This window comes from Strigops habroptila, chromosome 8, assembly GCF_004027225.2.
Source record: "Strigops habroptila isolate Jane chromosome 8, bStrHab1.2.pri, whole genome shotgun sequence".
NCBI lineage: Eukaryota > Metazoa > Chordata > Aves > Psittaciformes > Psittacidae > Strigops > Strigops habroptila.
Window position 1 is genome coordinate 39206479 of NC_044284.2, and position 25842 is coordinate 39232320.

At 47.4% G+C, this 25842-nt stretch overlaps 1 protein-coding gene across 2 annotated transcripts; it reads left to right on the forward strand.

Moving 5' to 3' along the window:
* Window positions 1-12791: 12791 nt before the first annotated feature.
* LOC115612309 (procollagen galactosyltransferase 2-like) lies at window positions 12792-24165 on the forward strand. Of its 2 annotated transcripts, XM_030496443.1 has the most exons (8): window positions 12792-12873; window positions 17454-17573; window positions 18068-18144; window positions 20045-20151; window positions 20966-21098; window positions 21372-21499; window positions 22008-22214; window positions 22680-24165. In XM_030496443.1, exons 2-8 carry the CDS (start codon window positions 17462-17464, stop codon window positions 22954-22956), a joined length of 1041 nt encoding a protein of 346 aa, XP_030352303.1. In that variant the 5' UTR covers window positions 12792-12873; window positions 17454-17461; the 3' UTR covers window positions 22957-24165. The 2 variants fall into 2 exon arrangements, with proteins under 2 accessions (XP_030352303.1, XP_030352304.1); XM_030496444.1 differs by lacking the exons at window positions 12792-12873; window positions 18068-18144 and having other exon boundaries at window positions 17493-17573.
* The last annotated feature ends 1677 nt before the right edge of the window (window positions 24166-25842 follow it).

The following is a 25842-nucleotide window of genomic DNA, read 5'->3' on the forward strand; positions in this document are numbered from 1 at the left end:
CCTGAAAGAATTAAATACGTTTTTGAAGTGTTCACATTTACTGAGTTTAGAAGCTATTTTAAGGCAAGCCTTGTACCTAGCTAGGATTAATGGCATTATGCAAAGGAAAAATCAGGCCATCATGGAAGTATTTCAAGACTGTGGAAAAAAACCCCAGCTTAAATCTTTTTTAGGTTAGACTAAATATGTCAGTAGAAAAATACTACAGGAAAGAAACTTGCATTGGGTATGAACACACAGCAGTCTATCTTAGTCTTTGCATCAGCAATTCTCCTACACTTGCAGAATAAAAACTAAGGAGTTCAACCCATTTTCATTGCAGCATTTTTCTGCTGGAGAGTTCTTCCTTACATATGCACCCATAGCAAGCTTTCAACTGGGACTGCTGTGATAGTTCTCTTTCAAACCACAACCTTTGCTTCCTAGGTAACAGCTGCTGCTGTATCACGATACATTATTGTGATATAAACTCTTTGCAAATTTTGACAGTGGCACACAGTGATCACCGTTACATGGTACCAATTAAAGCCACCCGAAGTTTTGCACCATTTTGTGCATCAGAACAACAGAAAAGGCTCTCCACTGCCTTCTGTTCCTCTCCTTCAACAACATGTCCAGAACTCTAACAAAGATGCTAGACCGCAACATCTCAGGGCTTCAGTAAGATTTTCTTGGTCCTCCACAAGGCTGACCATAAACAAACAGAAATGGCATTTTACAGCCCGAGTTTTTCATATTTTTAAACAGTCTTCTTTGGATTTTTCAGGCCACGGAGCATAGCTTTGATAATCTGCAAGCGTAATGAGCAAACAGTTTCCAACCAGATAGACAGCATCTTTCAAAAGCAAGCGTAGAAAGATTGAACTGAGGTCTAATCTTGCAAGTCCTTGGTTTTTTGAGGTTGTGCAGGTACTGATGATCTAGTGTAATTCTAATATCTTTACTAATCCTCTGCAATGCTGGACCTTCAGAGGGGCACACTCTCTTTTAAGGCGATCATTTTGCAGCTACGCAGCACAAAACATTACCCATGTACACAGCTCTTGCTGAAACACGAGAGCTCCATGCAGACTAAAACACATTCAGGATGAAAAGTTCCTTCAAGCACAAACTGACTCCAACACCAGCTGCAGATGCTCTGTACTGAAGGAGCTATAATTTGGTTCCAAGCTGGTTCTAATCAAGGGCCTGACCTTGTCCCATACAGGCTGCCTCCTGAACCCACACTCAGTCTCACTGGCTCACCAAGGCATTGTGAAAGTGCAAGATAGCCACACACACAATTGCAGGATGAGGAAAAGATATGAGTATCAGCATAATATCCAACAGGTGTCTTCTCTCTGCAATGGCCACCAACACAGGGCTTGAGGAAGCAGGCCCTAAATTACAAGCAGCTCGTTACCAACATAGCTGGCTACTAGGTGTGTAAAAGCAAGACTCCTTTGCGAATCCGGTGCGACACCGCGTGCAACCTCCGATACCGCAATCTCCGTTTCCCATCAGTTCTTCTCTGCAAAAACTGGCCGAGAGACGCTGATCTCTGGCCATTTTGTCTACCAATGACAGGAAAATAAAGCAAAAACCTCCATATGCCCCAAAGTTGCCAAGTATTTCACTCTGTTTGAAAGCTAAAATACAGATCTGTATTCCACAGCCTCGTGGGCCATAGGTACAAATGCTACCTGTTGACATTCAATGGGATTCTAAATTAAAAACTCCACCATCTCCTAAATTAACAATACAGCCCAGCAAGAGGGAGGAGAGACTCAAGATTAAAACAAAATAGTTCAAATTCCAAATGGTACAAAAGTAGGCTGCTACCCAAATAAAAACACAGAATTGTAGCCACTATTTCATCAATATCACTGGAAGCAATTGCTTTTCCCAAAAACCCCCACTGGTTTGCAGGTTTTTTCCAATGCAAATATTATCTGTTGAGATTCTGAAAGCAAGAATTGTGGAACGAAACCAATGGAATAGTTTTTCATTAGGCAGACTGGAAAAAAGTACTGAAAGAAAACAATTAGGATGAAGAAATAAATGAGATATCAAATATTCTTCAGCCTTAGTCATTTAAAACATTACCACTTTGCTAAAGACTTGTTTTATTTAGAAATTCTGCACAATTATTTTCAAGATAGTGAACCTAGTGTCTCTGCAACACAATTTCTACTGATTTTGACAGATTTTCAAATGCTTTTGCCTTGCCTTGAAACTTACAGCTTTTCCAGATGGGGAGTTTTCCACTCTAGCTATTTTTATTAACTTCATGGACAGACACCCTGTGCTGGAATAAAACTGCCTAAAGTGCAGTAACTTATAATTTATCTAAAAATAAGGCACTCTAATCAAGAATGACTGTTTCATTTCACTGTTTGCCTAACTGTGAAAATGGAATCACCTTTAACCTTCGGAAAGTGGGAATAAGATTTTTTTGTCATTTTGCCCTTATGTTTTGGATATTGCTTCCTTACACACACAGGCTCTCTAGCATAAGCCTTCACATTTCCTCATTTTGGATGCTGCTGAAAAATCAGAATTCTGCATGTTGACTGCACCCATCTCAGAAGCCAGAACGACTTTATGACTTTTCCTATGATCTGACAGCTACGGGTATTCCTGGATTTCCAAACCTCCACCTTTTTCCTTTCTTTTCTTACCACATAAATAACCTTTCTTGGCAGCAACCCTGAGCTTCCAGGACCAACTGTGACACCCAAAGGAAACAGATTTCACTTCTACTCTGTTCTAATTACAACTCTATGTACTTCTAAAAACACATAAAGGAGAGATTCTAAGCAATATCTGTATACAGAGAGACTCTGCTTACTTTTCTTGACTTTGGTTTCACCGCTGTTGTACTGCTCAATGTCATGGAACTTCACAAGAAACGGATATAATAAAAATCTCAGGGCAGTTAAATAATAGTTTGAAATACCAACCTGGATACTACATCAAACCAAATTCTTGTATTCCTGTCTTCGATCCTAAAGCAATTACACAAACATAACAAAAAAGATAGATAGATAGACAGATAGATAGATAGCGAGAGAAGTCAGTGCTAAAAGTTCATTTCCTAACAATACACATGGAATTCAGCTCCCTGGAGCAGGCTCCAAAGTCCAGGAGTAGCCTTCGAAAACACCACTGTGCCACCTTTACCTACCCCTAGCCGTGGTTTTTCTTCCTCAGCAGCCTTCTCAACCTGGGCTCTTTCCAGGGTGTAATCAGAAAGAGCGCCCTCTTCATCCTCCTCTTGAACAGTGCTCTGCCAGGAAAAGGGCAAAGAAAGAAAAGTAAGAGAAAGGGACGTTTCCCCTCTTCTGCTAACAACAGTCCATCCCAAAGAAATTATACAAAGGTAGCAAAGTAATAACGAAAGTTGCAGCCACCTCGCGTAGGTTTGGCTCAAACTGCCACAGCGGCACCGATTGTAGGAACCTGAGGACATTTTATATCAGCTGGGGACTTGGCCTGACATGGTGAAGGCGCTCAGCAGCTCACCACGTTCAGTGCGTGTGTGTTTAAGCTCATTTTGCTTACTGCTGAAGCCTTTTGTGTGTGCTTTAAAATGCACCTTGGACAAACAGTACAGAGCTGTAATCTCCACAGAAATGCAGACCCTTAATTTCTCATCCGGCTCAGAAAGCAACACAAACCTAAAATACCCAAACCTGTATTCATTCAAGTTTTGAGGAACACTTTTCTGCTAACTTTTGAGATCCCTTCACTAGTCAATATACCATGACTATTTCTTTGGGAGGCCTGAGACAGGTTCCCAACAGCAGGAAAAATGCCATAGCACAGCCTGAAATAAACGCTCAGCTTCTCAGGCCGTAAGCTAAGATCCTCACTTTTGGACTAGGGACCATCTCATCCATGGCCACAACTGGTCAAATCTTTTTTACCCTTCAAGAAAAGAAGAGGAGTCAACACAAGGAGAGAGTTGTTTCAGATGATCCAGGCAGACAACTCCAGTGTTTTGGTGGGGTTTTAGGGTCAGTGCTAAAAGTTACTATCCTAACAATGCACGTGGAATTCAGCTCCCTGGAGCAGGCTCCGAAGTCCAGGAGTAGACTTCGAAAACGCCACTGTGCCACCTTTACCTACCCCTAGCCGTGGTTTTTCTTCCTCATCAGTCTTCTCAACCTGGGCTCCTTCCAGGGTGTCATCGGAAAGAGCGTACTCTTCGTCCTCCTCCCGAACAGTGCTCTGCCAGGAAAAGGGGAAAGAAAGAAAAGTAAGAGAAAGGAACGTTTCCCCTCTTCTGCTAACCACAGTCCATCCCAAAGAAATTATACAAAGCTAGCAAAGTAATAACAAAAGTTACAGCCACCTCCCGTAGATTTGGCTCAAACTGCCACAGCGGCACCGATTGTAGGGATGTGAGGACAGAATCACAGAATCACAGAATGATCAGAGTTGAAAAGGACCTTAAGATCAACTAGTTCCAACCCCCTCGCCATGGGCAGGGACGTCTCACACTAGACCATGTCACCCAAGGCTCTGTCCAACCTGTCCTTGAACCCTGTCAGGAATGCAGTATTTACCGCTTCTTTGGGCAACCTGTTCCACTGCCTCACCACCCTCACAGTAAAGAGCTTCTTCCTTATACTTAACCTGAACTTCCACTGTTCAAGTTTAAACCCATTGCCCCTTGTCCTATCGCTACAGTCCCTGCTGAAATGAGTGGGTTTGTATGCAACAACACTTACCTAAGAACGTTTCTAAAATTTATTCTGCAGTTGTTATTTTTCTCTAGGATAAAATTTAAAAACAAAATGTTTGCAAGGACTTGCTTTGACTTTCAAGGGAATAAAAGTATAAAATTCAACTCCCCAAATGCTCCTAGTCTCCATACACACACATATCTATGTTGATTTAACTACCTGCACTGTCAAAAACTTCATACCCTCACTTGAACAGATGATCTTAAGCTCCTTTCCAACCCTAACTATTCTATGATTCTATTAAGGATGCTGGGGAGGGACTCTTCCTTAGGGACTGTAGTGGTAGGACAAGGGGTAACAAGTTCAAACTTAAACAGGGGAAGTTTAGGTTAGATATAAGGAAGAAGTTCTTTACAGTGAGGGTGGTGAGGCACTGGAATGGGTTGCCCAAGGAGGTTGTGAATGCCCCATCCCTGGCGGTGTTCAAGGCCAGGCTGGACAGAGCCTTGGGCAACATGGTTTAGTGCGAGGTGTCCCTGCCCATGGCAGGGGGTTGGAACTAGATGATCTTAAGGTCCTTTCCAACCCTAACTATTCTGTGATTCTATGATTCTACGATTATTACCTAGCCAGGCAATGAATCAGCATACCGGGACACGTAACATTGGGTGGGACAACCAAAAACCAGTATCCTTCTCCAACATGAGGTTTCCCTGCATGTTTTCATGACTTGTATCAATGATACACAATGCAGCACTTCCCTCCTTCCCTGCTCCAAAACGTAGAAGAGTTCCAACAACTCAGTTGAATTACCAAACACAAAAATTACTCAGCTTTTATAAATATATGAAGTATCATCACAGTATTAGGAAAAGTCTTTTCTCTTCAAATTCTTAGGATGAAAAAATAAAATAATAAAGAGGGGGGGGAAGCGCTGGAATGATGTTCTATTCCTGTTTCTGTAGAAATGTTCTCTGCCACCCAGGAGTGAGTATCTACATTCAAGCAAGTAATGCGATGCACATAAAAAAAGAACCGTATGTGGAAAAAGGTAAGCAGTTCATCTCTGCTTTTAAGATGTATCAGAGGAAGCATACCTGTGTACGCTATGGTAAAGAGAGGCCTGAACCTGCAGGGACAGTCTGTATTCATTGTGCTGTCCCATCCGTTAGTGTTTGTGTAACAGCTCCCTGGGAATGGGCCATCTCTCCCATCTGCTGTTCAGTAATTTGATGGGCCAGTTCCTCTACGGTTGCCATGATCTTTAATCACCAGGATTTCCGTGCAAACGCTGCTGCTGCACCAGTGATGGAGAGGAGCTGTAGATCACGCCTTTCCACAGCAGCAGCAATTTACATCGTCTTAAGCCAGATGAAGTTTCCCACACTTTCCCACAGCTCTGTAAATTGTTGTGACATGAGCCTTGGAGCTCAGACACACTTATTTTTGGATCTTACAGATGAACCTCAGGTATCCATGTTTGCCTTCACATCAGGTATGCTTAGTTACTCTTGAGAGCTCCCTTCACCCGAATAAACCCAGACAGGCGCCAGCGGTATCTGAGAGGAGCGAACTGCCTCTGTGCTGGAGATGGCAGGCACAAAGCGGCTGGGGGTCGGGAGCACAGCAACTGGTCTAACCTTTTTTATGCATCAAGAAAAGAGGAGGAGTCAACACAAGGAGAGAGTTATTTCAGATGATCCTGGCAGACAACTCCAGTGTTTCGGCGGGTTTTTAAATAGTGAGAGTAGTCAGCGCTACAAGTTACTATCCTAACAATGCACGTGGAATTCAGCTCCCTGGAGCAGGCTCCGAAGTCCAGGAGCAGCCTTCCAAAATGCCACCGAGCCACCTTTACTTACCCCTAGGGATGGTGTTTCTCTGTTCGGAGGCTCATGAATCAGCGCTCTCTCCACGATGACATGAGAAAGAGCGCCCTCTTCATCCTCCTCCTGAACAGTGCTCTGCCAGGAGAAGGGGAAAGACAGGAAAACAAGAGAAACGAACGTTTTCCTCTTCTGCTAACCACCCTCTATACCCGGTGCTCTACTGCTTTGTGCAGAGCTGAGGGCAGAAAACGGGCTGCACAAAGTAAATAGAGTTGCCTATGAGCTGCATGAGTTTACTAGTCTTTCATGATAATTCAAACATATCTCCAAAAAAAAATCTCACAAGGTAATGTTATTCAGTAATTTGTTTGTATGTACATAGAAAGAAGACAGGGAGATGGAGCTTACTGATTTCTTCAGTACAAGGACTGATTTTCCCTTCTTTTACACACACGTACACACACACTTCCATTTAGTATCATCACTATTGTAACCACCAAGTTTTCTACCACAGCTTCTAGACAGCATCAGAAATCAGGTCCAAGAGACATGAGAAAAAAAATAATCTTATGGACATTGTGATAGAAATGGGTCATTTTGTTTGCACCAGCTGAATTAAGGAAAAGAAACCCCCCTTCCTGATTTGTGAATCAAGTGGCTGTCATGTACAAGTGCCACTCAAAAGATTGCCTTCTCTGAGTTGCAGATCTTTTTATTTTTTGCACCTAAGGAAGGTGTAATAATTAGATTGTTCGTGGCACAAACACGTATTGGGCTGATTTAGCAAAATTCTCTTTTTCCTCGATTGCTCTCTCTTTCCCATAAACAGGCTGATTCTCCATAAGATGTTTTTCATTTTCAATACGTTTACAAGTTTGTTATTTTTGTTTTGGCTAGTTGCTACTCAATCCTTCTCCTCGTTCCAAAATTCCTTGCCATAGTTCATGTTCTTTTCTAGCAAGCTTCAGTTTCCGTAACAAGACATTTAACTATTGGATTAAATAGTTCTCAGAACTTCCCATTGACAAACGTAACTTTCGTTTTCCCTTCTGCTCTGTTTCGTTTTGCTTTGGTTACAGATATATTGCACGTATGCCTTTTATGGCCCTGCTACAGTATGCTTAAACAGTATAAATCTCTGTTGACTATGAGGATTTTAATCTCTTTAGTTTTGATTCTAGGCTCTTTTTCAATATTCCTCTTGAAAAAGAAATATTTTTATTTCCTCCCCTAGAAGTCTGTACCACTCTGGTGTCCTTTAATCCAAGCACTCCCCAGAGGACTCTGGGCTTAATAATTATGTCGCCCTGTCTGTTAGGGTACTGGGAGTACTTCCCACTCTACCTGGGGCCTCCCATTCCTCTGAGCAGACTTTTGCCAGCTAGCTCTGTATTTGTATTTAACTAGTTCAAAGCCCAAGGACTGTGTCCCTCCCACCCATTGAGTTATAATCAGATGGCAAGTCTTAAGTTTGACTCATTCACTTCACGCATACGTAGTTTCCAGGTAGAGTAAATGAACTTTCAATGTAGATGCTGTTCCTACAACAAATCCTAGGCATCCCATGTTTTCAGTAGCATTATATATGTTAGAGATCAGAATGAAAATATCCAAAACTAACTCCACCGCTTAGATTTAAAGCATGAGGAAAATCTGCATAAAGCAATCTTGTGAAGTGAGAAGCCCAAAACAAAGTTTGGCATTTCTGAACATCGTGCATAAACACAACACTCTTAACCTCCAAGAGCTCCTTAAAATGACAGGGATAAATTAATTATAAATTCTTGTATTACTATCATAGTTCATCTTATTTGTTGTTTGCTTTTTCGGGTTTTGCTTTTTATTCTAAATGACCCATATTGAATCTACAAACTATGTCCCCCTTTATTGTGGGACACACTTCAAAGGACTCAGAAGTTCCTAGACCTCATGTTGAGAAGCCTGATGAGTGCCAGTCACATAGGAGAGGTCTTCTGGATGCTGAAGACTGTTTAGCACCATGGGCAGATTTCTCAGCCAGATCTAAAACAGATTCTTGAACGCTGGGATGGGCAGATGGGCACTCTGTGAGATTCTCTGGTCCCAGATCACAACGTTGTTAAGCCCAGCGAAAAAAGGCTTCCCACTAGTGTAACACAACATAGGTTTCATTTCAGCTCAGAGCGAAGACATGAAAAACAATCTCATTTTCCAGTTGCCTTGGGCTACTGACTTTGGTTTCAGCACTACTGTATTGCTCAATGTCACAAGAAACAGATATGATAAAAATCTCAGGGCAGTTAAAGAACAGTTTAAAATACCAACATGGATACGACATCAAAACAAGTTCTTCTATTCTTGCCTTTGATCCCAAAGAAATTATAGAAACATAACAAAACAATAACGACAGTTACAGCCACCTCCCGTAGGTTTGGCTCAAACTGCCACAGCGGCACCCATTGTAGGAACCTGAGGACATTTTCTATCAGTTGGGGACTTGGCCTGACATGGTGAAGGCGCTCGGCAGCACGCCACATTCAGTGTGTCTGTGTTTAAGCTCATCTTAGTTTCCTGTGCCGCCTTTACTTACCCCTAGGGGTGGTGTTTCTTCGGCAGGAGCGCCGTGAATCTGCGCGCTTTCCAAGGTGTCATAGGAAAGAGCGCCCTCTTCCTCCTCGTCCTCACGTGAGCGCTGCCAGGAAAAGCGGAAAGAAAGCAAAGTAAGAGAAAGCAACGTTTTCCCTCTTCTGCTAACCACACTCTATCCCAGGTGCTCTACTGCTTGTAGATTTGTCTTTTTTTTTTTTTTTCTTTTGCGTTAGATTTAAAGGGAAATCACCGAAGTGAAGCAGGAATTCAGCTTATCTATGGGTCTCTCATTTTCTTGAATGCTACGTTCATTCTATCTGATTTCACAAAATGCAGCAAAGGTTTTATTACCCTCTTCTCGCTCTGCTACAGTGGTAGGCACCATTAAATCAGACACCTTCTTCACAGCTTTCTTTTGAGCACTCTTCAGATTTACAAGAATTGTAAACAAATATCCCTCTGCAAACACGTGATGTTTTTTCATCATACATACTGCTCAAACAATTAAAATTTTGGGGTTTTACTAGTACCACAGCCTTGAACACAGAAATCTCTAATTTAGAAAGGGTATCTTTCAAGTGCAGTGCCACAAAATCCAGGCTTGGGGAGGCTGGGACTTGGCTTTTTGAATTGCTTTTCTGTTTGCTTTTACCTCCTCCATCTCTAAAATACCCCATAGTCAAACACAACAGTCTGTACACCAGTGACTTGCCTTCTGCCAGTGTCTCTCGGGTGAGACCCTCCTCTCTCTCCCACAACATCCTTGAAAACAGATGCATTTCAAGGAGAAATTGAGAAGCTGTTTGAAGAAAGCAGAAAGGCAGTTTTGAAATGTGGCTGGCAATACACTTGTTTTCAATGTCCACTATGTTTCTCTCCCTTTAGTGAAACACAACAATTGGATACGATCATTACATAGATAAGGAAGATGCTCAGTGATGTTCATTGGATGCAGTACCAACCACTCACAACCAGTGGCGTGGTTACATACACCCAAGCTCTCTTCCTAGCTCCCTTAAATTTCTGCCTTCTCTGACATTAGAGGAAGTATTGCTATTGCAGTGGCCTAAACCAGTAAGCTAGAAAGCGTATCAACTTCTCCCTCCTGACTGCGCTGCATATGTAAGTGCAGTGCTAAGACTTCCTCAATCGGGACAGCTCTACATTAAGAAAATGGGTGTTAAACATGTTTCTGGAAGTAACCTGTTCTGTTAGGGGAGCCAAAAATGCTTTTACCAGCCTAAGTCGTCTCCAGTCTTTTCCTCTTTATGTTGTTATAACTCTTGTCTTCCACCTGTTGCAAAATCCGAGCTTTCCAAAGCCCATATTCCTACCCTCCAGAGCAGTCAAAATGCAGCATTTTGAAAGAAAGAAAGAAAGAAAGAAAGAAAGAAAGAAAGAAAGAAAGAAAGAAAGAAAGAAAGACAGACTTTCTTCCTCATTCAGTTATTTAATATTCACTTTTCAGATCCCTCAGAACTTGCTCTCCCACCACCTGTTTCCTTTATAACAGGAGGAGTTGTGCACACATAGAGCCGTGTGCGTGTGTGTGTACTTTTTCCCTAGGGCTGCTGCCCTAGAGCAACCTCACAAAGCTGTGTAAGTTTCTAGTAGTAAGAAATATCTAATAGGATAATGTAGATAGCACAGGTCTACACAGCCCGAGTGTAACTTGAAATGGCAAAAAACGTTCCTATCATTTCGAGTGGCGTTTTCACTTTGTGATTCAATGTATTTGTTATTATGCTAAAGCTCGTAAAGAATGGGGCAACTGAAGTCAAGAACATGTCGTTCGCCACAGGAAAAAGGGGTTCCTTCCCAGGTAGCATCAACCACGAATAAGCACAATGGTTAATTTTGTAGAAGCCAGTGCTTCTGCTCCTTTTTCACTCTTTTTGTGGTCACAGCTATTATGTATCTGAGTGAAAAAAAGGGGCTGCTTCTCAGTGTGGCTTTAAACACCCTTCACTTCAGCAGAGGTGATCCCACTTGGAAACTGAGAATCTCACAGTGTAAGAGGCAGAACTGTTCTAGAATGCGCAGTTCTACAACCTAGAATCCACCTAGGTGAACAACACATACAGTGCTCTTTTAGAAAATACGTCTTAAATGAGACCTTACTCATTCTGCCCTTTCTGATAAATCCTAGAATCCCAGAATGGTTTGGGTTGGAAGGGACCTTAAATCCCATCCAGTTGCAACCCCCCTGCCACGGGCAGAGACACCTTCCGCTAGAGCAGGTTGCTCCAAGCCCCTGTGTCCAACCTGGCGGTGAACACTGCCAGGGATGGGGCAGCCACAGCTTCCCTGGGCAACCTGTGCCAGCGCCTCACCACCCTCACATTAAAGAGTTTCTTTGTAATATTTCATCAAAGTCTGCCCTCTTGCAGTTTAAAGCCACTCCCCTTTGTCCTATCAGCCCTTGGCAAAAGCCCCTCTCCAGTTTTCTTGTAGGTCTCCTTAGGCACTGGCAGCTGCTATAAGGTCTCCCCTGAGCCTTGTGTTCTCGAGGCTGAACAACCCCAACTCTCTAAGCCTGTCTCCTTAGAAGAGTTGCTCCAGCATCATCTTTGTGGCCTCCTATGGACTTGCTCGAGCAGGGCTGGGGGCCCCAGAGCTGAATGCAGCACTGCAGGTGGGGTCTCATGAGAGCAGAGCAGAGGAGGAGGATGGCCTCCCCCGACCTGCTGGTCACACTCCTTCTGATGCAGCCCAGCACACGGCTGGCTTTCTGGCTGCAGGCTGCAAGCGCACACTGAAGCCGGCCGTGTGGAGCTTCTCAGCAATCAACACCCCCAAGTCCTGCTCCTCAGAGCTGCTCTCAATCCAGCCTCTGCCCAGCCTGTAGTCGTGCTTGGGAGCCTGTATCTGTTCTTGGGATGGATGGTAGATGTCAACTAACACCATCACAAGAAGCCACCTGTGCTGCAGTAGTGGGGTGATTACTTTCTTCTGCTCAGAAACATCAAGCCAACGCTATTTTTGTTTCACATCTCATAGCAACCCATCGGCCGTGCGGCACACGTTCTGTTGGCCCTGCGTTGTGCGACCCCCGCTTCGCGCCCCGCGCCGGGGCTGTGCGAGGGTGTCAGGGTCCTGCCTGGCTCGTACCCGCCTGAAAGCACGACGGCACTTGGGGAACTTGCTCCTCCATGACATGTTCCGCCGCCAGGCGCGCAGGGACCGCAGCGACCTCGACCGCGTCGAGGGCGGACTGAGCTTGTTGACAGCCGCGGCGGTGACACCCGCGTCCGTCACCGCGGCAACAGAACGCGCCCTCGGGGAATTCGCGGCGGGCGGCCGACCAATGGCAGCTCGCCTCGCGCGCCGCCCCGCCCACCGCTTGGCGCGTGGCCTCGCGCCGCGGGCGGGAAGCCTCCCCGCCAGCGCAGCCGCGCGGGGCGCGCGTCCCCGGCTCGCGCGTTGGCCGCGGCGAAGCAGCAGGTGTCGTCGGCGCGGTCCCGCCGGGTGGAAGCGCGCGGGCCCGGGCCCGGGCCCGAGCACGAGCACGAGCACGAGCACAAGCACGAGCACGAGCACGAGCGTTTCGTGGGTGAGGAGGAGGGGACGGGCACGCGGCGCCCGAGGAGCGCGGGGGGACCTCGTGCTGCGGCCATTTCCTTCCGCCGCCGGCAGGAGCGGGCGCGGCGCCGGGAGCGGGGAGCGAGGCCCCGGGGTCCGGGGGAAGGCCAGAAGGCCAGAGAGTCCTTAACTGTAGCAGCCCTTGTGGAAAACAAAACCCAGGCTGATCCTCCGCAGTGTTGATGAGGCTTTGCTTGATGGCAGCTCAGCAGGAATTGTCTGAGGTAGGTGGGTTTTGTTTTGGGCTTTTGTGGGGGTTTTTGTTTGCTTGGTTGGGTTTTCTGGAGAGCAGCGTCAGTGCAACTTTCAGGGGAATGATGTGGAGTCTGTGGGCTGTGCTGAGAGGAAATCTCTTGCAGGCAAGAGTGGGTCAGAGCTGGTGTGTGAGCAGTAAAATCGGTGCATGCTTGCCATTGTGTTCTTGGTGCTTTGGGAGAGCCGGGTGAGCCCTTTGCTGCCTTGAGACCCTTGGGGCATGGCAGAGAGACAATGGGCACCGCTTTGGCTGATCCCGGGGTTGGTTTCTGCGTGCCCATGGGAGGATTTCAGTTAGACCTGAAATCCAGGGGTCCCTTCAGGCCAGGTCACACCCTCAGGGTCGTCTTTCCTTGTCTGGAATGGCTGTTGGTGTGTGCCGAGAGCTCCAGTTGTCTCTGAGAAGTCACTGTCAAAATTTTAAGGGCGGCTGCTGCTGCTGCTGTGCTTCTGGTGAAGATGTTTAGTCCCGTTTGTTTTTGCAGAGCGGATCTGGTGGGTGTTGTGTCTCCAGCGAAGTCCTGGCCGGCAGACCTGCATATAGCGGTGTCAGAGCTCAGAGGAGCTCCTGGGAAGGGCATGGTCATAATGGCCATCGATATTGTTCTTTGTCCCGCTGTGTTGAAAAGGGGAAAGTTTGGGGCCTTATAAGGCAAAAGGGACCAGTGAAAGCTCAGCAGCACCAATGAAATGCACTTCTGTTTAGAGCTCCATGGCTGGTTTTCTGGCTTCCTGAAGTGAAGTAGCAGAGAAAAATGGCTTGTGGGTCCTCTGAGTGATGTGCATTTGGTGTTATGTGTCCTCTGTTTGTAAAGGAGGCAAAGTTAAGGTGAGCAAGAAGGGCTGCCCTTCAGTCAAACAGAGAGAAAGTGAAGCAGTATAGCTTGTTGGTTTTGGCAGTTTTGGCTTCTGCAGAAGAGATGGGCTGAGAAAACTGCCTTTCCCACCATTTCGAGACCAGCACAGCAGCCACCAGCTGTCTGTAGCTTTCCTTTTAGTGATGTTTCTGGTTGGAAGTTCTTGACAGCACTGGAAAAGATGGCATTGTCTTGGCAGACTAAGCAGGGTATTTTAAAACTCAGCTATGAGAGAATGAGGGGCATCAGATGAGAAAGACGAATGGTAGAGGCAGCAAGAGCTGAAACTAGAGCCTTGGGAGGCAGAGGCGAGATGGGGTCCTGACTTTTGTGCTCAGGACATGGGAATATTGGCCCCAGAGGAGAACTGAAGTGTAAGTCTGGCTGGCAAAGCAAGCTCCCTCCAATCTACTTGCCCCACTTGTTCCCTCTGACAGCTCTCCCAGAAGGGCAGCACCCAGTGTGTGTGGTAACTGCATTGCATTAGCTCCATCTGTGTAAGAAATAGTTCAGGGATTGAAATCCCTCATTTTTCCCTGCCATCCTAGAACACTTTAGCTTTTTCCAGGAGTGGCCCATGACATCAAAGGCTTTGCTTCAACACCCTGGCCCATTGATCTGCTCAGACTGTTGGCTTGTGTCGTGGGCTGAGTTTTGTCACCCAGGATAAAAGGATGACATCCAAGTTCAGAAATGTGAAAACGCCTCAGGTCAAACCATCGATTTTGCACAGTGGATCTACTGCTCAAAGCAACTGTTTTGTGACGCTCCAAAGAGACCATCCCACCTCTGCTGGGAGGATGTGGCCCGTGGTGGGAGCACTGGCTCAGACCAAAATGTCAGTGTGGGAGGACTCCGTAGGGCCCCTTGCACTCCTGTGCAAGATAGCATTTAGCCAGCCAGATCTCCTGAGCTTCCTTTCAGCCTGAGGCTCTGAGGAACTAGAGGCAGCCAGCAGGAAGGTCTGCTCACAGGGACCTGGGGGAAATAGAAGTTGCCTGAATATGGCTGTGGGTTTAGGGCATAGCTGTGAGTGCTGGTCACTGCCTGACAAAGGCTGATCGTTATACAAGTATCTGCACCTTTTCTGTCCCTGGTGCCAATCGTTTACTTGATTACAAAAACAGAGCTGGAGAGCAAGTCTGCCTCCCCGTTGTAAGGTAGTTTTACCATTCTAAAGCAGCTTTTATCCCCGAAGGAACAGAAATACTGGTGTGAATCTATACAGATCAACTGTATTTAAGGCAGCAGAAGGTAAGAACAGAGCTCAGTGAGCCAGATAAGATTAGTTGATTAGATCAGTGCCAAATCCATGAATGTCAGCAGGTAGTATTTTTTTATTATGCCATCTACCTAACTTGCAGCTGACAGCTGAATGTGTCTTGGCAAGTAGTGTAGCCAGCAATTTACTGCAGAACTTAAAGTGGTAGAAACACTGGGGTCATTATGCAGACAATTCTGCTCTGCTAAAAATACCAAGGATTAGGGGGACTAATACCTGGTGTGTTGATGCATTCAGGTAGTGTCTGCTTTTCATTTATTTCCTAGAGGGAGGGGGGTGGTTGTGCTTGTTTCGTTCAAATAAAAAAAAAAGAAAATGAAGGGCTTTGAAAAAAAGAAAGTGTCTTTCAGATTGTGGTTAATTCATAAAAGATGTTATCAGAGCTCAAGGAAAAACAATGAAATGCTTTCCCTTGACTTCTCTGGATGTAGGTTTTGAGTGTGTTGCCTCATGTGACATCAGGCCCAGTGCTGCTGCAGTTGTAGCTGACAGTGAGCAAACCCTCTGTCAGTGCAGAGGGAACAGCGTTTTGCTGATCGCAGGTTGCTGGGACGTTGCCAGTGAAGAAGCTCAGCAGCTGGGGGGGTCTCTCTCTTGCAAAGGCGTCTGCTCCGAGGAGAGGCTTTGCATCTTCTCTCTGTTTTCACACCTTCAGATTCAGCTCCTCGAACAAGCAGCTGCAAAAGCTTTGGAGTGGAAGGATGTTATATTATGACCTCTTTTGGAAAGTATCTTTTCTCCTTGCTGGTGTCTCTCTCTAGGATTTTCCTGTAATGTTCAGGGCACAGTACAAACTAGTCCTGGAAAGGAAAGGACCATGTTTGGTGGCAGCTTGTCGCTTCCAAGATGGTCATCATATATATTCCTCAAAGTCTTTTGCCAGCACAGGTGAAAACATATTGTCTTATTTTGTAGCCAAAGCAAACAGAAGCAGGAAGATGCTTGACTGCAAAACTCAGCCCGAATCCCTTGCTAGGCTGGTAACAGAGCCTGCAGCTACCCTGATGCCTTGGGCCTTGCAACTCCATCCCGTGTGGTCCCAGGGGAGCTGAACTGCCTGTGCCTGCATTTGACCCAGCGTGTGCTGTTGAAGCTGGGGATCAGACTTGGCTCCTCCACCCTGGAGGAGTCGTTCCGTACTTACTGCGATCTGACAGAGACTCCTTGCAAAGCGCAGACCAAAGCTTCCATTGCCCCTCGCCACGCTGGGTTTGTTTGAGCTGTTCCCTCTCTAAGGCTGCCTGCTCTGCTAGACCTGCACCCGTCTTTGCCCATGTGCAGGGCAGGGCCTCCTCTCCCACACCAGGACTGCTTCCTGTTCGTGTGAACCACTTCACCCCTCGCAGGTGTGTAACAAATGCAGCCTTCCTTTGCTGCAGGGGGGGTCCTGCCTGCCCACTCATGAGTAAAAATGCCTCTACCCTTCACCCTGCACTTTGAAACCTGCGTGTTTCCCCATTTGTAGAATCATAGACTGGATTGTGTTGTAAGGGACCTTAAAGATCATCTAGTTCCAACCCCCTTGCCACGGACAGGGACACCTTCCGCTACATCAGGTTGCTCAAAGCCCCGTCCAACCTGGCCTTAAGCACTTCCAGGGATGGGGCAGCCACAGCTTCTCTGGGCAACCTGTGCCAGTGTCTCACCACCCTCATAATGAAGAACTTCTTCCTAATGTCTAAATCTCCCTTCGTTCATCTTGACACTCTTCCCCATTGTCCTGGCACATTCTGCCCCTCATCCCCGGTTTGGAGGCCGTTGCTGAGCCCTGGCTCTGTGCAGGGAGAGAGGCCCCATGTCCCAGGGTTGCTGCTGCATCTCCTTCATCACAGCTGCAGGTGGAAGCCCATCGCATCACTTGAGGCTGGCTTACTCAGAGGCTGAAAACCTGTTCCTGCTTTTGGCTCTGGGTTTGTGAAGGGATTGTCAGGTGAGGTGCCAGGTCTGAGCAGTGCAGGGGGGGATTTGGGGATGGGGGTTCCTGTGATACTCCCCAGGTACCAGCGGGAGTCCTGCTGTATGTGTACGCGTATCAGACACTGCTTTTGCTAAAGGCCAGTTCTGCCTCTGCCGTATGATTGTTTTTGTAGCGTGAAGGCAAAGGCTGGAACAGACCCTTTATCTGTTCTAAGAGGAGGCTTTCCAGTCTGTTTAGAGGAAAACTGATTGCAGGGTAAAAATAGCTGCTGTTAGGGAGCAAGTGAAAATTGATTTCATAGGAGAGGTCACTTGCTGCTGGCTGAATAAAACAGAAGATGGCACTGTGGTGCTTTTTGATTGATTGCTTATGAAGCAGACTTTCTTGGGACTGAGGTCCTGGCATAAGCTGGATTGTGGCGACATAGCAACAAAGCAGTGAAATCCGCTGGTAAAGGTCTGACTCTAATTTCTGGTTTTGTGTGATCCCCAGGAATCCAGATGTTCATCTGCAACCGTGAACACTACGGTTTCCTTCCCATGCCCCTGAAATCGCAGCAGACACTGCAAGAAGAAACTGAGAACTTTGTGCACACGCTAATCGAAGCTATGAGTAAGTTGCTGTGCCCTGCCATGATGGACACCCCACACGCCAGCCCTCACTCCCAGTACCCCGCAGTTAATGTTTGTGGAGCTCTCTTGCCAGCAGCCCAGCTTTCTTCCCCTTGGGATTCTGCATCCTGATCTGACTGTTCTCGTGCAGTTTTGATATGCAGTTTTCCATCTTCTACCCAGGGATGTAATCACTTCACAGTCAGGTCAACCCCATTCACAAAATCCCTCAGCTTCCCCAGATCAAAAGCAAAGATGCATCTTTAATGTGGAGCGGGTGCTGCAGAACCCTGTGTTTTGTCATGATGCCTGTCTGGCACACGGCTGCTGGCTTCTGCTTTGCAACGTGGACGCTTTCTGCTATACCCGCTCCTGGCCTGACTTCACATCCCAGCTCCTTGGGGCTTTCGGCCCAGTGATGAAAACACATGGCAACGCATTATATTGATGCAACATGTACGTGAAGGTGATGCTTGGATCTCTCCTCTCTTTCAGTCGATCGTCCTCCCATTGAACCCTCTCAGTATGTCTCTGTTCCTCCAAAGCACCCTGACAAGATGGGATTTGACGAAGTAAGGAACTTACTTTTCTGTTACCGTCTTCCCACTCATCACCTGGAGGACCTGGGTTCTCCCTGCTGCTGAGCTTCTAGTCATTTCCCTCAAGAGTGTCTTATCTTTTCCCATAGTTAGCTCTTTCCTGATCACTCATCTTTTTGGCTTAAATCTTCTGCAAGGAGAAAATAGCCATTTTTGATTTGGGAAGAACTGCTGAGCTCAGGGGAGCAGAAGGGAAAGGGCTCAGAGAGTGCGCTTTCCCTCTGGTGTTTGCTCTAGAAAAACAACGCCAGTCAGGTCTGTGGGCACTTAGTACCTGCTACAAGAGCCACGTTTAGAAGTGTTGGCTTGTGTAGAAGGGCAGTGCCCAGCAAATCTTTGGGCTTCCTGTCTTCAAGGTATGGATGTTTGAATGCAGCCAGGAGGAGATGGAGAAATCAGGCTGAAAAGCAGGTTATTTCCTCAGTTCTTGTGTGTTTTCTCTACATCCGACTCTGCGGAGCAGCTTGGCAGTCCTTCCATTCTGTGGCATAATCTCGTCTTTTGGGAAACCTCTCCTGCTTTCCAGTGACAGAAGGGAGTGAGTTCTCTCACCTGAGAGAAACGCTGGAGTTCTGGAGCAGCTGTGGGTGTCAGGCTCTCAGCTGGGTTCTAGCCCAACCTGGGTATGTCCAGGAGTGATGAAAACCATGCACGCTGTCTCTGTACCGGGGCAGCCTCTCCCCCTGCCCTTCTTGGTTGCCACATTTTTCTGCTATGGCCTTAAGTAGAAGTGAACTTCAAAGACGGTTGCTGACGCTGTTAGTGCCCCAAGAAGCCACAGAAATTCCCCTCCCAACTCTGCCTGATGTTGTGAAGAAGGCAGGCATTGAGGGGAGAAGGCTGGAGAGGGCTCTGCTGTGCTTTCATTAACCAGTGTCCGTGTTATTCACAGAGCCAGCAGCCCCTGCGTATGCATCTGCCGCGGTGGCGGCGGCACCATTATCAGGGGAGCCTTTGTTTTGCTGGTGTATTCTGCTCCATCTGTTTACGGGAATCGTAAAGCCTGAACCTGATTTGGCTCTGTGTGTTTGAGCGTCTGTGTTGAGGACACAGCTGGGGGAGGTTTTTTCCATGTTGTCCTTTGTGGCTGTGCTTTATTTATCCAATTTATTATTTTTGCATTTGTACTGAGCTGGAATTTGATCTGCTTCTTACTGGGATGAGGTTTTGCTCCACAGGCTACAAGGCTGCACTTGCCTGCCTGGGACTGAAAAATATCCCTGACCCTCTGCAGTGTACCTGCAAATGAGGGCTGAAGTCCTCTGCCCACCACCAGAGAGTCTGTCTCCTCAAGGCCTGGTGGAGCCTTGCCCAGACATCTCTATCCCCAGTCTTGGCTCTCTGTTAGGCTTTCTGCTCTTGCAGGGGTAGCAGTGGGTTTTCAGTGCCTGCAGTAATGACAAAAATCCTTTCTTTACTCTCTACTTATACTTGAATGGTGGCCTCACTGATACTCCTAAATACAGGCAGTGGCAGCGTTGTGGAGAAACATGTGGGTCAGTGTTCCTCTAGGACTGAGGCTGGAGATGGCCATGTTACTCTGTGTTTAATATAAATCAAAACATCCTCTATCTTGGTAAGTTATAGGCTTTGCTGTGACTGGTCTCCCCTCACCTTTATTGACCCTCGAAGAGCAAGTTTCCCCTGTGAGCATCCATAAAAAGTGATTTTAAGATTGAGAACTAGCCTCTAAGCTTTCAACTCAAAACCATCTCCATTTTTTTGAGAAATTCTAAGTAACCCGAATGAAAACAGACCCAGTATTTCCAAAAGATGTGCTTTTCCAATGGGGCTGCTGGAGAAGAGTGGATCAGGAGTCCGTTTTCTTCCTCAGTCCCAAGCTGGGAGGCTGATATCTTTCTCTTCTACCCAGATTTTCATGATCAATCTGAAGCGTCGGAAAGACAGGCGGGATCGGATGCTGCGGACTCTCTATGAGCAGGAGATCTCGGTCAAGATAGTGGAGGCTGTGGATGGAAAGTGAGTTTTGGCTGGGGTTGCTGTTTGCAAGGAGCGGGTCGTGCAAAACTGCTTTAACACCGTCTTCTTGGATGCCCTGACCTCCCTTCTGGTGGGGAAGGGTGGGCTGAGGGGAGAGGTGAATGTCACTTTTCTCTACCTAACAGTCTGTTAGGGACAGTTTTGCTCTCTTTCTTTCTTCTTTTGCAATTAACAAGTCTCCATGAGAGAAGCAGGGCAGGGTGGTTCAGACTAAGATGAAAATCGGGTGAAAATCCTGCTGATTTCTGTGAACTGTAACGCTTGCACACAGTTCAAGAGTCAGCAGTAAAAGTGAGAGCAGTTATCTCCTGGGAAGACTGTGCATCCTAGTGCTGCAAAGCTGTTGTGTTACAGCGTTAACCCTGACACAGCCCTTTCCAAGTTTACTCTAAGGTGTGTTAAGACCTCTGTATAATGAGAAATCAAGGCAGAAATGTTTTGTGTGGGAATTGCAAAAGGCCTCAGGGAGATAGGAACCCACGTGCCATCTAGCGGTCTTGGAGGCTTGGGCAGCCATCAAGACCTCTTAGGGAAACAATCTAAGCCAAGCACCTGAGAAGTTGATGGTCCCACAAGAAGTTGTTGGCAGAGTTAAGGCTATGATTTGTCAGCTTGATTTAGAAATGTAAATCAGTAAGTTAATTTTTCTCGGGGGTTTTTGAGCGAAACAGGTGCAGGCATTTCTCAAGAGACAGGTTTTCTTTGAACATCAGCAGCGTTTCCCATGTTGTGTCTGTGTCTGACTTGAATTCACTTTTCTTTTAAATGGTGATGGATATTTTCTCTTTCTCAGAGCACTTAACACGAGTCAGCTCAAAGCTCTCAGCATCGATATGCTCCCAGGATACCGGGACCCATACTCTTCCAGGCCACTAACCAGAGGAGAGATTGGCTGCTTCCTTAGTCACTATTACATCTGGAAGGAGGTGAGGAGTTTGCGGGTGCCTTGGCATTCCTGCAGGAAGGCGCTGTGGGTAGATGCAGGAGGAAGGCACACAGCCAGTCCAAGTACGATGCGGGTTTCTGGAAGCATAGGATGGAGCCGTTTTCCTTGGTTTGTAGGGCATCAAAGGCTGCTGCATGTTCCTTTGGGGAGGTGGTTGCTGTGGTCATGCGAGATGGTAGCTCTTGGCTTCTAGATGGTGCGACTTCGGATGGGGTTGTGCCAGTGTGATCGCTTCTGAACCTGTTGGTTTCAGGTGGTGAACAGAGAACTGGAGAAGACGCTTGTTATTGAGGACGATGTGCGCTTTGAACACCAGTTTAAGAGGAAGCTCATGAAGCTGATGGGTGACATTCAACAAGCCCAGCTAGACTGGGAGCTTATGTAAGTAACTGAGCCACCTGGGAACTCGTGGGCACGCAGGAGGGGTCAGCAGCGCCTGCTGTGTCGTGGTAGAGATGCAGGTTAGTGCTGGAGTGCAGGGGAAGGTGTCAGAGACTTCTCGGTGGCTCTTCCCATCAGGACAGATCTGGGTTCTGGGGCAGGCTGATGCTGGAAAATCCCTTGGGTACCGTTGCTGCCCTTTGTGGGCAGTGTTGGTTGATGTCCACAGTGTCTGGAGATGCTGGTGTGACAGGAGCTGACACAGCTCAGTCCTGAGGTTTGGACCATGTCATCTTGGCTCCCTTATGAAGTCTTTCCCAGTTTTACCACCCAGTGGGTTAAGGCTTGATGTCCAGGAGTGGTGCAGGATAGAAATCTGTGAGCCTGGTCAGGGATGACTTCTTGGGTTGCCCCTCTGCCCTTCCTTGGTTGACATGAACAGTCTTGTGGTCCTAGTTGCTTCACATTCCCTTTGGTTCCAGTTTCCTTGGTTTTTTCACCCTTTAAGCTACATTGGCCGGAAAAGGATGCGGGTGCAAGAGCCTGAGAAAGCCGTTCCCAATGTCATGAATTTGGTGGAAGCTGATTACTCGTACTGGACCCTGGGGTACGCAATCTCTTTCCAAGGGGCTCAGAAACTCATCGGAGCTGAGCCTTTCAGCAAGATGCTGCCTGTAGATGAATTTCTGCCAGTCATGTACAACAAGCACCCTGTGTAAGTAGTAAGTCTTTGTTCTTATGTTGACGTGGGCTGGATCTTGCTAACATCCTTAAGCCAGGTCATGTTGGTGCGTCTCACTTGTGTAGCCTGGTTGGTGGGAGACAGGGCTACTCATACTTTTCAGCTCTCTAGAGCAGAGCTGCTGACACGGGTCAAAGGAGGTGACAGACCTGCTGCAAGGGGATGTTGTCCACAAGCTGTGAACCAGGTAAGGGCTGGTCCTGAGACCCTAGGTTATCTCTGGTAATGGAGGTGTCGGTCGTATAGGTTGTGTGTGATTGTAAGACAGGAAGTTATGGCTGCTGAGAGTCAGAACTCTCTACTAGAACTGCACCCAGCAACTACCTCCACTCCCTGGGATCTGTTTGCTTGGTGGGTTGGCTTGTATCTCTCAGTTACAAGCAGTGGCACTGGTGAACGTTCCCTCTCTTACTGGGGTGATTTTTCTCTCCTCTTTAGAGCAAAGTACATGGAGTACTATGAGTCCAGAGACTTGAAGGCCTTTTCAGCAGAACCCCTGCTTGTTTACCCCACGCACTACACGGGGCAGCCAGGCTACCTCAGCGACACAGAGACCTCTACAATCTGGGACAACGAGACTGTGTCAACAGACTGGGACAGAACACACTCCTGGAAATCTCGTCAGCAAGGCAAGATGCACAGCGATGCCCAGCACAAGGATGCTCTGCCTTCCCAGTCATCTCTCAACGCGCCATCCTCCAGGGATGAGCTATGACTGCCCGCTTCCCCTGGGACTCTGTTGACAGCTGAACCTGCCTCACACTTTAGCTTTTCACCCTTGAAAGTTGTAGAGCAGCTCTTCACGTGGCCTCCTTCCCTCTGCTTTCAATGGCAAAGCACAGTGGTTGGACCTGCTGACTAACCAAGCCGCTTAAGACTGGGTGGGAGGTGAAGGAGGAAAAGGAACAAGTGTTCCAGAGTGGCAGAAAAAAGGCAGAGATGTGAACAAAAGCCCTCACAAGCTTTTGTGAAAAAATCCCAACCTTGAATGACATCTTTCTACAGTTCTTCATGCAGAACACTGTATTTATAAAGATTAATATATAGAGGTGTACAAGTGTTAATACCTTTCTGGATAGCTGTAACTGGGCTGCTGTGTAACTACAACTCCTTGTAAGTTTGCAGGCTTTTATAGCCCTGTTCACTGAGAGAAACTGCAGGCAAGCATTTGGGTTATTTGGTTTTGGTTTTGAAACGAATCCCTGTCAGAATCAAGATGGTTTCCAGAAACGCTGAGTGCTCTGGAGCAGCGCTCCTCTGTAGCCTCTTCTCCCTTATTGCATCTCAAAAGAAAACCGTTGCTGCTTCGCCTCCGCAGACTTCAAAACTTGCTAGATCCCATCTAAACAGGCCTCCCAGCCCAGAACCGATGTCTTGGCGTGTCTAAAATCTTGGAAGCTGGATGGGAAAGTGCAGGTTGCTGGCTTTCTCTCCGCCCTGCCTGAAGGGAGCACAGGTGGAGTTAGTCCGTGTCATGTCCTGCTTCCTTCCCCCATCTCTAAAAGCTCAATTTATTTCTTCAGGAAAACAAAGCCTGATGACCTATTTGCCGGCCTGTTTAATTAGGCCATAAAGCCAAGCGCAGGACTTCTAGGAACTTAAAATCTAAACAGTTTGTTTACAAACTGCTTGACACTATCCTTATAAAAACAAAACAACCTACAGAAATGTTAGTGTTGTCACCCGTACTGTTCTCAACAGCCGTGATAGAATTGTGCACTACAGGGCTATTAGGCACAGACCTCAAGCTACAGGCTGCTGTTGCAGTGGCTGGGTTGGTTGGTTTGGTTGGGTTTTGGTGGTGGTGGTGCTTATTTTTTTTTATCTGTTTTTAATAATTAGTGATCAGTGTTGTGCTTTCTGCTAAAGAAGACATGTTCTTACCTGTCAGCCGGTCTGATAATACATAGAACCTGGTGCAAGATGTGCAGCTGTGTATATTCTTCGTTGGGTGGGAGTAGCCCTGGCAGGGAAGGCCAGCTCAAGAGTTTTGCATCTGTGTCGCTCTACCGTGGAGTCACTGGCTGTATGAATGTGCCGGTTCTGCAGCTACCCCCTGGAAGGCATGTTCCTTCTGCTGTCCAGGCCGGAGCAGGTGCCCATGCGCCATGGTGAGTATGAAGAGCAGGTCTGCTGCGGGCCGCCACACACAGCCTGGTTCATTCCTTTCTGAGAAGCCCTCTTGCTTCCTCCTCCCATCTTGTTTTACGAGTGGCCGCTCTGAGCTGCTTGAAGCACGATGGCCATCCCAGAGATGTTGGTGAGAAGCCTTCAGAAGCAGGACTTCTGTGAAGGGGTAAGCATCCAGCATGTTGTCAGGTGTCAACGTGGGTATGAGTATGATGTTACTAAGTTGGTCCATCGCATCATGCTTCCCTTGGGATTGGGGCTGATTTTGCAGCGTAGCTGTTTCTCCAGGCCTTTAGTAATGCTGTTTGAAGGCTGGCAGCTGCTGGAGCTGTGGTGAGAAGGGTTCCCGAGAGGAGCAGGGCCCCAGCTTGGCACAGCGTCTGTGCAGGCTTCCAGTCCCCGTAACGTGCGTGTGCGTCTGAGTGTGTCAGAACAGGAGGGATGAGCCAGCACGGGTGGGTGAGCCCCTTTGGCCTGGGGTCATTTCTCCAGTGCAATATTGTGGCTGCCTCTCCATGTTAAGGCTCCCTGTGGTTACGCTGTGTTCATATACATCGCTACTACGTATGTCTTCCACCCTCATGCACTTTCTGTTCCGTGATAGACCCAGCTCTGTGTCTAGGTAGAGAGGCCTCTCCTTTATCCCAGCCATGGGAGCTGATTTACCTGTGTCAGCCTGAGCTCTGGTTTTACCAGCCCTTCTTCTTCTGACCTTTCGTGATGCCATTGAAGCAGTTTCTCCGTGAACATCTTGGCTGAAAAGCCCCTGGTGCTTCTCACAGTACTCCGTGCTTTGTGCTGGGGGCTGGAGAGGGAAGGGACTTGACGCCCTGGGGGCGAGTGTGGCATCCCCACTCCCAGAGCTGCTCGCCCTGCTCGGTGCCTCCGGGCTGGGGATGTGGTCTGTGGCACAGCCTGACAGCTGCCCTTTGGTCTCTTCCCTGTGGAGGTGGGGAGCATCCCTGGACTGGCCATGCAGGAAATGATTAAAAGGAAAACACAAAAAGGGCTTTTTTAACCTTGGTGTAGCTTATTCAAATAATAAAGGGTAAAACAAGGTCTTTGCATCACTTGCACAGGCCTTCTGTATTGGAGCCACCAGGCTACCCGGGCCTTAAAGCGCGTCCTGCAGATGTGGCGGGGCAGGGGCCCGAGGCTGGACGAGGCTGGCACTGACCAACAGGTAAAGCTGCTGTTTGGACACGTCTGCCCCGTCGCCTCGTGTGGGCCGGAGCTGGCTAACGCCGTGCTCTCAGGAAATGATGCTGTCGGTGGAGCTGGTTTGGATGCTCGGAGAGGCTGAGTTTTGTTAACTTGGATTTCCCCAAGTAGAGCAGTAGCGGTTTATCAAAAGCATCTTGACAAGAGCATTGGGGTGGGTGGTTGGGTGGTTTGGGGTTTTTTGTGTGCGTGGTTTTTTTCTTCTAGTTGACTCTGGCAGCGAGTGGTGCAAGGGGCATGATGGCGGTTT

Bases quoted from the DNA above. Each gene is read 5' to 3' on its own strand.
- LOC115612309 (XM_030496443.1), top strand. From the start codon at position 17,462: ATGTTCATCTGCAACCGTGAACACTACGGTTTCCTTCCCATGCCCCTG. The intron at 18,145-20,044 runs GTAAGGAACTTA...TCTTCTACCCAG, and splicing joins ACAAGATGGGATTTGACGAA to ATTTTCATGATCAATCTGAA. The intron at 20,152-20,965 runs GTGAGTTTTGGC...TCTCTTTCTCAG, and splicing joins GTGGAGGCTGTGGATGGAAA to AGCACTTAACACGAGTCAGC.